The sequence below is a fragment of the Muscardinus avellanarius genome, assembly GCF_963383645.1.
Source record: "Muscardinus avellanarius genome assembly, chromosome: 8".
NCBI lineage: Eukaryota > Metazoa > Chordata > Mammalia > Rodentia > Gliridae > Muscardinus > Muscardinus avellanarius.
In genome coordinates, this window is record NC_137794.1 from 60,677,634 (window position 1) to 60,691,978 (window position 14,345).

The 14,345-nt window shown below is 44.6% G+C and overlaps 1 protein-coding gene across 1 annotated transcript in view; it reads right to left on the reverse strand.

Annotated features, from left to right (window-relative positions):
* Positions 1-14,345, reverse strand: part of RTN4IP1 (reticulon 4 interacting protein 1) — a gene marked incomplete at both ends in the record, with an annotated part of 56,782 nt that overhangs the window by 813 nt on the left and 41,624 nt on the right. The window contains 2 exons of the mRNA XM_080699708.1: positions 11,206-11,298; positions 12,976-13,159. Coding sequence (XP_080555834.1) covers positions 11,206-11,298; positions 12,976-13,159 — 277 coding nt within the window. The remainder of the gene's footprint in view (positions 1-11,205; positions 11,299-12,975; positions 13,160-14,345) is intronic.

Sequence of the window (14,345 nt, forward strand, 5' to 3'; positions counted from 1 at the left end):
CTCCTTTATAGCCCCCTACAACACCTAGCATAATGCCAAGCATATAACAGAAGCTTAATAAATGTCACGTAGATGAAAACCAATGAGATAAGCAGGAAGCAGGAGTCTTGTGCGTGCTCTCTGGACTACAGAACTTGTTCCAGGCTAGCGCTGCCCTGGAGGCTCCGCTGAAACAGCAGCACAGCTGATCAGAAAGCTGTTCGGCCAGCTCACCAGTGCTGAGTGTTGCTGGTGCTTTATGCCACACTGTTACTACTGCCAGCAACCTCTCATGAGACTAGGTCCCAGGCAAAATTCCAAAGAATCCTCCCTTTTCAAAACTTAAAGCAGGAATCAGTCCTGCTGGGTTCCTTACCAGCCTGCCTCCTGCAGCTCCACTGGCAGGCACAAGACAAGCCAACTCAGACCTCTGACAACCTTTTTTCTCTAACAAGAGACGTGTTCTGATGACATTTGGATGCAACTGGTGCAGCTCCCTCTTAGGCTTTTTACAGCACCTAAAGAGCATTTGACTCCAGCGTGCCCATCTCCAAAGAGCACAATAAGCTCATAAATAAGCTCATAATAAAAGTAACAGCTGGCATGTTCTGTCCTTACTACACGCTAGACACTGTTCTAGGGGATACATGTGTTTTTGCCTATTTTAAAACTCTGGACCTTGCCAGTACAGTGGTACACATCTGTAATCCCAATACTTGAGAGGCTGAGACATGAGGATTGCAGGTTCAAGGCTAGCCTCAGAAACTTAGTGAGACCCTGTTTTAAAATAAAAAGTAAGAAGGGCTGGCATGTAGCTTAGTGGTAGAATGCCTCTGGGTACCCAGAGTACCAAAAATTATAATCCCCAGTACCAAAAATTAATAATACTAATAATAAATAAAAATAAAAACTATAACCACCTTCTGAGATAGGTATATCCCCCTTTTACAAATGAGAAAACGGAGACACAGTTGAATAAATTGCTAAACATCACACTGCTGCTGAGTGCTAGGGCAAGATCCCATCTGGCTGTTACCATGTGCTGAAGCTTTATCAGCTGCAGCCTTCTCCCTCCACCCCTACAAGGAAGGGATTGGCGCCAAGGACTGAGACATCACAGCCTGCATCCTGGCCTGCCTGCCCGAGCCTGCTGAGGATGTGATCTCCAGACCCTGTGTCCAGCCCCCCAAGATGACAGGTGTGTGGTGCACGTGCCAACACTTCCATCTGCCTGTGCAGGCCATCACTAATTGGTAATTCCCCAGGAAGCTGAGCATGACCTCAGAACCTTCTTCAACCCTGTGGCCACTAAGAAGTGATCTGAGCCACCATGGTAGATGAAACTTACTAGCCTTCTCTGGGAAGAGAATGGAGGGCGGTCGAACTGGTTCCTGGATGTCCCACAGGAAACCTTCTAAGCCATCACTTTTATTAGAGCCCCAGGGACACTGTTTCCTGGATGGTGTTCACCTGGAAATTCCCTGAACGGATGCTTAAAATGCGCTGTCCTGGGCTCCTATTAGAACAATGAAATCTGACTCTATAGGGCTGGGGAAGAGGACGGTGCATTTTATTTTATTATTATTTTTATATTTTAGTAGTACTGGGGGTGGAACCCAGAGGCTTTCTATCTCCGGGCTATACTCCCAGACCTATTTTATATTTTATTTAGAAACAGGGTCTCACTAAGTTGCTGAGAGCCTCACTAAGTAGCTGAGGCTGGCTTCAAACCTGCGCGATCCTCCTGTCTCAGCCTCCCAAGCGCTGGGATTACAAGCGTGCACCACCATGGCTGGTGTGGACGGTGCATTTTGAATAAGCTTCCCAAGCCGGGCATGGTGGCGCACGCTTGTAATCCCCGCGCTTGGGAGGCAGAGACAGGAGGATCGCGCAGGTTCGAAGCCAGCCGCGCACGCTGGCTTAGGAGACCCTGTTTCCGAATAAAAATGTAAAAATAGGTCTGGGAGTGTAGCCCAGAGGTAGAAGGCTTCCAGGAACCCCAGTACCACCAAAAAAAAAAAAAAAAAACAACAAACAAAAAAAACAAATAAATAAGCTTCCCAGGAGAATTGTGTGCATATTCGAGTGGAATTGCTGCAGCCTTCTGCCATATCCTCAGGGTCCTCCACTTGTACTAGACACATATGCGCCCCTTCCAGAGATGGCCCACGTGCCCGCCTTCTAAGTGCTGGGCACTGATATGAGCAGGCACTCAGCACATGCTCCACTCTCGAAAGAGCTGCCTCGGCCATCGAGCTGTGTTCACTTCGGAGCTCTGCCTGGAGCATCTACCACAGATGCTGAACTGATGACCCAGGCAGCTTGCAGCGACTGCACACTTTGATCTGGCTGGGCAGGCCTATTGTGGCCAATAACCCGAGAGGGCTGACCGTGGTATAATGAGCCATTCAGCAATTCCTGTAAGTGACAATGAGAAAAGGCTTTTGAATTACAGGCCGGCAAATGCCACTGTGGGCTGAATACGTGACAGCAAACGGAGATTAACTGATAATGAGGTTGTGTTCATGCGCAGCCTCACACTGGGCCTAGAACGCTTGTTTGTTAAGGACAGAGGGATCAGAGTTAAAATCCAGAGAGGGGAAAGAAAGGTTACTCACAGTGAAGGGGGATATTTATGTGATGACACTGCGATAGTCTGCCTGGCACAGGGAGCCGTGTTATAAAGCAGGCAGGCTCAATACCACTTCCCGCTACACAGACACCGTGCTCACGGTGACCAGGAGACACCCACACAGGAGCCCCCACTCAGGCCTGGATCCATGTGTGGGGTCTCCTGAGTACATACCTTCCTTAAGGGCTGTACCCAGCCAGGCTCCAAGACTTTGTACCTGCTGCCTGGAATCTTTTCTACAACATAGGAATGATGGGAACCTTTCTCTTCCCTGAATATGGTCTCACAATATAGCAGCTTACCAGCTGCTGGAAGCCCTCCTCTTTGAGGCAGAAACCCTCTCTCCTCTTGCGGAAAAGGGCAAAGAAAGCCTTCTCACCATGGCAAGGACATAGAATTGCTGATGGAAAGAGGCAATCATCTAGGCAGAAGGCAGAGAGGATTTCACTGTCCCCCAAAGAAGTACAAAACGGCAAACATCTGAGCAAGCCTGTTTGCTCTATTAGGAAGCAGATGTGCTAGCGGTTGAGCAGTACGTGCAGTCAGAGCTGTCAGGACAGAGCCAAAATTAGGACCCTTCCTGGGTCCCCGATTCCACTGCCACGTGCGACAGTCTGTCCACTTCTCCTCACCCCTCAGCCTCATCTTCCACCAGGCACAGAAGCTGCACATCTCAGAGGCTGAGTTTGGGAACACAGACTAACAGTTGACAGACATCAGAGACCGAAGGGCTCATGCTGTCTCTGCGTCCACGCGCCTCTGGATGGGCCCCAGGACCACAGTCCCAGCTCCACTTCTTGAACAGGCATGCCCCAACCTCTGTGTTAGGCTCAGTATTTCCAGGGTTGGTTGGTGTAAAGAGGAAGAAGGCAACTAAGTCCCCTGAAGAGGCAAAAGGAAGAGGTGAGTTTTGCTCCAATTTGCTATTTCTTCGATTCATCCTGCCCCTGGACGGAGTGAGCTGGGAAGTGCCGGCAGATGAGGGCGCTCTGCAAGGGAGGAAAGATGGCTGTTTGGAAAGCATCCAGTCCTCTCCTAAGGAAACGCACTCCCTTCCGGCTAAAGGGCAAGAGGAGAAACTCAGAATGCATTTCCTCAAGGAAACAGTTCAGCAGTATCAGAAAAAGCACGAAGGCGGGGAGAGCCACGAGTCTTCCTGTGTCTGGCAAGCTAACTCTCTCCTAGTGGTTTGTGGGATCCAATTTCTAATCATCACACTCTTCCTAAGGAGAAAAACCTAACTGTGAGATGGACCTTAAAGTCCAGAACACAGCTCACAGCCAAGAACACTGGGCCAGCCAAGAGGGCTCCGGGAAACCGCCTAGTCAGAGCCCATCCCACTGTCTTCTGAAGCCGCTGGTCCAACACAGTAGCTTCCAGACACGTGGCTACTTCAATTTAACCAAAGCTGAGTAAATAAAATGGAAAGAGTCCAGCCTCCCAGTTGCACGAGCCACCTTTCAAAAGCTCAATAACCACAGAACGGCATTCACCACTGAGAATTCGAGTGGATGGTGCTGCTCAAAAGATACCTTGGCATGGCCGACACAGCTCTCCACGCCCTGAGGAGCGAAGCAGGGGGCTGGGAGCTCTCCATAAATATTTTGAATTGAACTCAAATACATTACATAGGCATTCATAGGATGCTGGCTAAAATAAAGAAATAAAAATCTTCAAGAAGTTTCTATCATTGCTCAAGCAGATTTTGAAGACCTGTGACATATCAGAAGGCTTTAATAAGTGTATGAAGAAGCCAACAGTAGTGGTGCATGTTTGGAATCCTAGTAATTGGGAGGCTGAAACAGGAGGATCATAGGTTCGAGGCCAGCCTCAGCATTTTAGCGACACCCTCAGCAACTTAGTAAGACCCTGTTTCAAAATAAATACTAAAGCCAGGTGTGGTGGTAGCACATTTGTAATCCCAGTACTTGGGAGGTTGAAATAAGAGGATCAAAGGTTTAAGGACAGCCTCAGCAAGTAGTGAGACATCAATCTCTTGAGATCCTGTTTTGAAATAAAAATAAAATAGGGCTAGGGGTATAGCTCAGAGGTAGAATGCCCCTGGGTCCAATATCCAGTATCACAAAAAATAGATAAATAAATAAAAAGGGCTAGCCGGGTATGGTGGTACAGGATTGTAATCCCAGTACTTGGGAGGCTGAGACAGGAGGATCTGGGTTCATAGCCAGCCTCAGCTATTTAGTGAGGACCTCTACAACTTAGACCCTGTTTCAAAATAAAGAATACAAAACAGAGCTGGGGGTGTAGCTTGGAGGTAAGATGCCCCTGGGTTCAATTCCCAGTATTGCAAAAATAAATTGATAAACTAATAATATTTAAAAAATAAAAAGGGTTGGGGGTACAGCTCAGAGGTAGAATGCCCCTGGGTTCAATCTCCACTACCAGTATTATATGAAGAATATATGTATGCAAGTAAACATACTCAAAGAGACAACAGGGAGCCAGGCACAGTGGCACATTCCTGTAGTTTCAGCTACTTGGGAGGCTGAGGCAGGAGGATCAACTTGAGTTTAAGACCAGCGTAGGCAACATAGGAAGACTCCATCTCAAAATAAATGAATTAATAAAAAACAAACAAGCAAGCAAAAAGATAAAAGAGTAAAGAGAATCTCCCATATTTTATCCCTTATAATCTAGTTTTCTTCCTCTGGGGCATATCCTTGAGATATTTTATTTTATGCAAGGTAGAAGGCAGAATAATGGCCCCCAAAGATTCGCATCCTAATTCCAGAATCTGGGGCTATGTCACCTTACATGGCAAAGTAGTCTGCAGATACAATCAGGTTAAAGATCCCGAGATGGGGAGACCATCCTGGGTTATCCAAGTGGGCCCACTGGAATCACAGGGTCCTTGTAGGAGGGAGGCGGGAGGGTTACAGTCAGAAGTGTGAAGACAGAAGCAGAGGTCAGACTATGGTGGCCACAGGTCAAGGAATGCAGGGCAGGCCCTAAAAGCCTGAGAAGACAAGGAAAGAGTTCAGCCCTACAGCCTGGCCGCAGGAAGAACGCTGCCCTGCAGACTCACTGTGAACTGCTGACCTTCGGAACTAAGATAACACATTTGTGTTGTTTTAAGTCACCACGTTTGTGGTAATTTGTTATAGCAATGGGAAACTCCTACATGCATATAGGCAAATGCATATATAAATATCTTCCCTTAAAACACAGTCCTTCTCATCAGTAGCTAACTATTGCCTAATGAATCTGCCTCACCACTTCTTTCTCCTTGTGAGAGACACAAGGAGAGAGAGTACCAAGAATTCAAACTCCACCTGTGTAATGTTTGAATGATTATATACACAAGCAGAAAACAAGATAGGCTGCACGGGGAGCTATCACTTAACTACCACTGGCTCACCCTTAAAGGCAGTAAAAGGTAGTGGACAGAGCTGTCCTGGGGGCCAAGAGACCGAGCCGGGTGCCGGTGGGTGTGTCAGTTCATTTCTTAGGGCCGCTGCCTCTCCAAGTGTGACATTGGCAAGGTGGGGTGGGCGAGGCCCGTAAGCTGGAGAAGTCCTGGGTTTTTCTCTTTCTAACCTATGTTAATCAATGACACATGCCTGACCTGAATATAATTTTTGCCAAGGGCCTCCCACTCCCTGCCAAAAAATAAGTTTACTACATAGTATAGAAACAGGAAATGTTGATTGTGCTCAGAAGATGCCAATAAACTGTAGGCTCAAGCCATCATTTCAGTAGCCACCCATTATGCTCAACGTGCTAATTATAAGCTACGAGGCTGCCCAGCAGGACAGTGGTTTTCGAGTGGTGTCCAGGAGCCCAGGATTCCTTGGCTGTGTGGAGCAGCTGTAGGGAAGGAGGGAACATTTCCAGGGCCGGCCGTGCGCTGTCACTGCTCGGCCAGCAGAGCAGCGCTGCGCTGCCTAGTCTAAAAACTGCACGTGGCAGCGCTGGCGTCCACAGTTAAGGAAGATGACACCAGGCTAAGGTAGAGATCAGGAAACTTCTAGTACAGGGCTAGATAGTGAATATTTGAGACTTTATAGGCTATACACATGGTCTTTGTTTTGTTTTATTGGTCTTAGTTTTTTTTTTTTTAAACAAATGATTAAAAATGTAAAAACCAAGCTAGGTATCCTGGCATATGGGATTATGTAGTTGGGAGGCTAAGACAAGAGGATCACAGGTTCAGGGCCAGCCTCAGCAACTTAGCGAGGCCCTCTGCAACTTAGTAAGATCCTATTTCAAAATAAAATAGGGCTGCAGGTATAACTCAAAAGTAGAATGCACCTGGGTTCAACCCCCCACCCCCAAAGTAAAAACCACTCTTAGAGGACTATTAAAAATAGGCCTCAGATCGGATTTGGTCTGGGTGTTGTCAACCCCTGGTTAAGATATAATAAAATAATACGTAATTCCTAAAATCCGTACTGAAATCGTACCAAGTTGGAAGGAAGATGAATGTAAACTCCTGTGGACAGCAAGAGCTCATGATGAGCCGGGCATGGGTGCCCGTAATCCCAGCCATCTGAGAAGCTGAGGCAGGAGGACCGAAAATTCTAGGCCATCCTGGGCAACATAGGGAGACCCATCTCAAAACACAACTTTAGGATGACAGTCACGTGAAAACCACGTCTAAGTCTGGATCTCAGACGAGATCGAATGGGAGGTCCCCTCACATTTGGGGAACTTCAGTTTCTTATCGCATTTGGGCCCAACAACAGTGGACACGTTCAGGGTAGGAAACCCTAATTCCCAAAGTATTCCCCGAGTGCTACCTGTGAGAAGGCAAAGGGAGGGCTGGTGTGGTAATGACAGGGTGACAGTGGTGCTCTTGGGACTGACAGATGCTCATTACTGTGGCTACTCACTGCAGCTTCTCCCTTTTTACTGGGGCACACAGGGCTAACAAGACTCCATCAAAAACACTCATTATTCTGGATACTATTTTTAATCAGGACAGTTAAAGTTACAAGCGACCAGTACTAAATTCTTCATAATTTCAGAAACAAATCTTTAATGAAGTAAAATAGGCAAGAGGGAAAGTAATGGGTAAATAAAAGGGCCTAGAAGGTAGGCTACAAGAAAAATCTTAGACACTAAATACACAAACTACATTTTCAAAAGCTATTTAATAGCTATCAAAATTATAAATGCAAGCTAGGCATGATGGTGCATGCTTGTAATCCCAATACCTGGGAGGCTGAGACAGGAGAATTGTAGTTCACCACCGGCCTCATCTATTTAGTGAGGCCCTCCTCAACTTAGTGAGATCCTATTTCAAAATAAAGAATAAAAAATAGGGCTGTGGGTGTAGCTCGAAGGTAGAATGCCCCTGGGTTCCATCCTCAGTACCTCAAAAAATAATAATAAATAAATTAAATAAATGCATATTTCTTTTGACTCAGCCATTCCATTTCCATGAAGAGAAATGAATATATTCACAATTAGGTACTTAACACAAATGTTGGGTTAGCCAATGAAGCACTACTTGCAAAAAAGATTGGAATGATTAAATGATGTACACCTATTCAAAGGAATACTATGTAGCTGCTTATTAAAATAAAGAATGAAGAGAGTTTTTATATCCTAATATGAAACAAAGCTTAAGATAGGCTGTTTACAAACAATATTAAGGCTGGGTGTGGTGGCGCACGCTTGTAATCCCAGCATTCAGGAGGCTGAGACTGGAGGACCACCATTCCCGGACAGCCTCAGCTACTTAGTGAGGCCCTCCACAACTTAGTGAGACCCTGTTTCAAAATAAAGAATAAAAAATAGGGCAGGGGGTGTAGCTCAGAGGTCGAATGCCCCTGGGTTCCATCCCCAGATCCTAAAAAAAAAAAAAAAAAAAAAAAAAAACAATATTAAGATAGGCTCTTTACAAACAATATATATTACCCACTTGTGTTTGGAACAGGGAAAGAAATTTTCTCGTTTGGATTCAGTGTCTTTGGAATAACTAGAAACTGGTAACCTTGACTGTGTGTGACAAAGAGAATCTCAGTGACTGAGGGACCGGAGTCAAAGGGTGATTACTTAAAATAAATTTTCCTGTTTTGGATTTTGAACCTTGTCAATGTATTTTTATCTAAAAACTTATATTAAAAATACTTTAAAACAGTAGGCTCTGTTGCTTCATGGCTTTATATTATCAAGAGACGATTATAGCTCCTCTATCAGATACTAGCTAATTAGATTCATTAAGCACTCAGTCAAAGCTTAACGAACTTAAATTTTCGCATCCAGTTGAGCAAATCTCTACTAACTGCACAATATGCAGTATTTGTTTTGATTTTTCTCCCAATTCCCCAATACAGACAGGTAATGGCCTCTTGCAGCCACAGAGAAGCAGGGACACAACAGGAAAGCTGACCTCAGCGCGGCGTCCAGCGTCACCTCTCGACCTGCAGCCCCAGAGCCCTTCACTGTCAGAAACGACTCCCACGCCCAACGGCCTGGGCAGGGGAGAGAAGAATCAAAGACACAGGACCATTTCGTTGCTCACTCTTCTTCAAGGATATTTAAAGGACATCTTTCTTTTGTCATGTCATCTTTGAGCCATTCTACCAATTATCTACCAAAGTTATTAGATATATACAAGTCGCCTTTCTTCTTTGTTGGGTAAATTGTCATTTACCCAACAAATGAGTAGAGTCACAATATTTTGAATACAAAATAGCCACGATGAGCATGTGGACAGCTTGGAGCAGACATTAGGCCAGGTCCAGTCACACGGTGACTGGAAGACAGAGACCTCTCTAATAATGGGGCTGCAGTCACATGAAGCACTTACTTATTTGATGGTAGTTCATTTCCTTCTTCCTATAAATAAAACAAGCACCTCTTTGGGATGTGGAGAACCCTACCAAGAGGCACTTACACAGTCACAATACTGCTGAGCCTCTGTTTCTCCACAGGACACACTACAACCCAGAAACCCAAGAAAAGGCTCACAAACTTGCAATCAAAAATTGGGGGGCAGAGTAACAGACCATTCCCTAGCATACAGTTCCTTGGCTATGATAGAATAATTTTAAAAATCTAAATGCAAAAAAGCCAGTAATTCATAAAAAAGATTCTTTTCCACCTGGTGTGGTGGCGCACGCTTGTAATCCCCGCACTTGGGAGGCGGAAACAGGAGGATCGCGCAGGTTCGAAGTCAGCCACGCTGGCTTAGGAGACCCTGTTTCCAAATAAAAAGTATAAAATAGGTCTGGGAGTGTAGCCCGGAGAGGAACCCCAGTAACACCAATATATATATATATATATATATATATATATATATATATATATATATATATATATATATATATTCTTTTCCAAAATTAAAAAATGAAATGGGCCACAAGGGGCAAACGGCGGCAGAAAAAAAGGTGGCTGACGCCCCACAGAATGGGCCTTCCAGGCTCTGAGCATGGATGTGACGCAGTGCTGGCCCTGCTCCAGCCCTCTCCCTGCCCACTGCAAAATGACAGGGACAACACAGTATGCGCTGCGTCCCCAACCAGTCCAAGCACTAAGAAGGCAGCCGACTGGTGGAAAGGGAAGCACGCAGGACTGAGAGTCAGGAGGTTTGAGTTCTGTTCCCATTTTTGCAAGACTGAGCATGCCCCTTTTCCTCTTTGAGCCAGTTTCCTCATCTGTAGGATGAGAATCATTATCATGTTATCCTCCAAGGTATACGAGGTTCTCCATCCTATAACCCCATAAGATTCCTCAATAAAATCACAAATGTCAGCACCAGAATGAGTTCATTTTTGGAGTTACTCTAAAGATGGAATGTCAGGGAAGTTAAGACCATGTAAGAACCCAAATAAGAGGGTACTAGCTTAGGAGACTTTCAGTTTTTAAGATCCCTACACAGTCTTTTGTCACCCAGAAAAAGAAAACTACACTCGAAGCTGCAGCCAGCCACTTTCCAGAAAGACCTCACAACACAGAACGCAGTAGTCAGAGAATATCACCCAGTTATCTCCATCCAAACCCTCATTAATCCTCACGCATGCCTTGTCCATTGACCACCTCAAATGCAGCATTTATTTGCCCTGGATTTTATCATACTAGCCTGGCGATCAGGAGACCAGGGACCTACTTCTCATCCAGCTGTGTTAGGATTTAGATTCTATGGTGTTTCTCCTCCCTTGTCATCTGGCTTACCTCATGCCACCCTCAGACTGTCAGGTCCACAAGCAGTTCTACAGAACTATGTTCTCATCTTTGTGCAGAGATGGCCTTCATGGTGCCATCCTTTCAGGATTACTATCAAAATATTAGCAGCCAAGTGGAGCTCCTAACTCTCCTATTGTCCAACCAAGTGCCTCTGGGAAAATCACATCACCTCTTAGGCCTGCCTCTTCATCTATAAACCGAGGAGGGTAGACTGGATGGTGAAAGCTTTTTCAGAGTGAGCAGTCTGAGTCTATAATTCCCATGATGAGAGCAACACATATGTAGCACTTACACCTAGCCGTGTCAGGCAGCACACGTCCTGGCCAAGCTGCCTCTGGAGAGATTTCACCGATGAGGCCCAGGGAGTAGGTCTATGCAATACAGTAGGTGCCCCAGCAATACAAAGGTTCCCACAAAAAAAGGTTTCCAGATGCACCTACCTTTCCTGCATCCACCAGTTCTGCAATTTCATCCAGATATGGACCACTGGCCATAAAAAAGGCCCAGCGATAATGGACTCCTTGGCAGAAGTGCTAAAAAGTAAATAAAAACATGTCAAGTATAGAGGAGAATAAAATCTGACTAAATGCAAATTCAGGTAAAGTAATTTTTGAATGACTAAGACAAACGCATTTCCCACTTCATGGTGGCATACGAGTTGTATGCCCAGCACTTCCTTACAGTGATTGGCAGAGAGACATTTTGACATTACATTTCAGAATGTTTGAGAAATAAACAAGGATGTTCATGTCAGCTCAGACTTCCCAAGTTGTGACGGGCAAACAAGTAAGCACAGGAAAGTGTTCCTCAAATGGCAATCAATCTAATACTCTTAACACACTGGGTGGCTTCCCCAGGAGGAATTAGGAACTGAGACCTTCAGACTTTCCCTATGAAGATTTCTAAAAGGCCCAGAGGCATCAGAAAAGAGACTTTAAACAAATGTAATGATGTTCTAGGAGCAATAGGTCGATGTGTGCTCGTCTCCAAGGCTACTACTAACTGGGTAACTCCAGTTTGGGTAATATAGTTCCATCCAGCACAGGTAACAGGTGGACCATTAACAGAGTCAGGCTGACCAAGTAACTGAAACTCTAATAATGTCATCAAAAGCTAGAGTTTCTAATTCACAGTAGATATGCAGTGTTAGGACTAGTTGATACAATTCCAGTGAAGGCAAGGATGGGTTCTGTTTGCTTTTATTGCCTCACTGAAATAATAGTACAATTCCCTTCAGTGTGTGTGTGTGTGTGTGTGTGTGTGTGTGTGTGTGTGTGGTAGTGTGGTATTGGGGATGGAACCCAGGGGCATTCTGTCTCCAAGCTACACCCACAGCCCTATTTTTTAGTCTTTATCTTGAAACAGAGTCTCACTGAGTTGTAGAAGGCTTCACTAAGTAGCTGAGGCTGTCCTTGAACCGTGATCCTCCTGTCTCAGCCTCCAAATGCTGGGATTACAAGCATGCACCACCATACCCAGCTTCCCTTCAAGTTTTTGAAATTCAATAAAATGCCCTTAAGATCTCTAAAGGTCAGAAAGCCCCAGTATAGGAATCACTGGTATATCCCAATAGTTTCTACCTTCCTAAATAAAAGACTATATGTGTTATGGCTGGTGAAACAGAAAGAGGACCATCAGGTATAGGCAGGAAGGGAGTACATGGTGTATCAGATTGAATCAAGACAAAAATAACAGCTAATAACAAGGCTGACAGTTAATAAAAGGCTTTTTATGTACTAGGCATTATGCCATGTACTTCATGTGGATTATCTCACTTAATCCTTACAACAATGCATTAAGGTATCTCACTTTATAGGTGAAGATACTGGACTTAGATTTTTTTTTTAGCCACAATAGTTATTATTTTATTATACTTTTATTAGTGCATTGTAATCTCACACCCTAATGAAGCTCAAAGTGATAGTGACATGCATGCACATAGCACTTAATGAGCTATTAAGATTGGTATTGATCGCTTCATATATGTGCCTAGTGTCAATGGAATAGTTTCCTTCATTGGGTAACTTGAATGAGGTCACACAGCTACCATGTGAGGTCAGAGCGTGGACTCGGTCAGTGTGAACCCACAGGCCATGCTGGCGGCCTCTGTGCTTGGCTGCCTCTGAGAGAAGAGGGGGCTGGGTGGCAAACCAACGTCCAGCAGCACGAGGCGCCCGCTTGTCCTCACCAGTGGAGATTCTCCTTCCTACCTTAAATGCCTTGGTACCCACGGTGACTCCAGTCTGCAACATGCCATCTGCTATGCCCAGCCGGTCCATGTTTAGGAGGAAAGGAGTCACCAAAGTCACATAGGTGGCTCCTGACCATTTCTTGAGAAAATTTAGAGCCCATGTTTCAGTGGATCCACCAACATTATCAAGAATAAAATCAAACCTGGAGGGAAAGAATCAAATCAAAACATTCTTGTCTTACCAGCCTTTACATCAGGCTATGATCCCCCTTCCTCTCATTAGTTACTGGTTCATTTCAGTGACAGTTCACAAAGCATGCTGCATTGTGCAGTTCAGCACTGGGTGGCTGTTTTAACAGAGGGGAGAGAATACCCCACTCACTGCTTTTCTCCAAGGTAAACAGAAGGAATGTGAGTCATCTTTTTGTTGTTATAAAAATCACATCATTTTCTTTTTTTTTTTTTTCCTTGTGGTGCTAAAGGATTGAACCCAGGGGAATTCTACCTCTGAGCTATATCCCTAGATCATTTTTTTTAAATTTTGAAACAGGGTGTCACTAAGTTGCAGAGGACCTTACTAGGTTGTTGAGGCTGGCTGCAAACTTATGATCCACCTGTCTCAGCCTCCTACTGGGATTGCAAGCATATACCACCACACCTGGCCCAAAACACACCATTTTCTAATACTTTAAGAATGACCTAAAGCAAGTGGTTCTGAACCAGGGGTGATTTGGGGTTCCTAGAATGTACAGAATAGATCCTCACACCAAAAAGTACCCAGCCCAAAATATCAATACTTGAGGAACCACAGTTGCCAAAGTTCAGGAACCTTGACTGAAACTTTGTAAAAACCATAAACTATCCATTCTGTATAAGTCAAAAATATTCTTTGTGCACATAAATATTTGAAAGAAAAGTATATAAGTTTTCATCTATCCACAATGATAGTTTGTTTTTATTCCATTCCTAGTCAGAAGTGCCTACAGAATCATCCTCTTAATCTTCTGGAATTGACTGCTCCTGGCTTCATGTAAGCACCAAGACAGCACATAAAGAGAAGTCAACCCCCTCTCAGTCTTCAATTCTGCTATAACATGCCAAAAACAAAATCACCAGGGGAATCCACAGGAACTGAAAGATATTCAGATCCTTAAATCTGACCTGAAATTGCTATAATCACTAAGCTCTACTTAAAAGGGATAAAAATCCACTAAAGCTTTTAAATACTTTAGAAAACAAAGCTCTAGTTAGAGAATGCTTGTGTATAAATTAAACAAATCAATCGATGAACTCCTCTTGGGTAAATCTTTTTTCACTTCCAAATTCATTTCTGAATGAAGTCAAACTTCAAAGCATCCTAAACAACTCTGGCCAATTGTGTGGATCTTG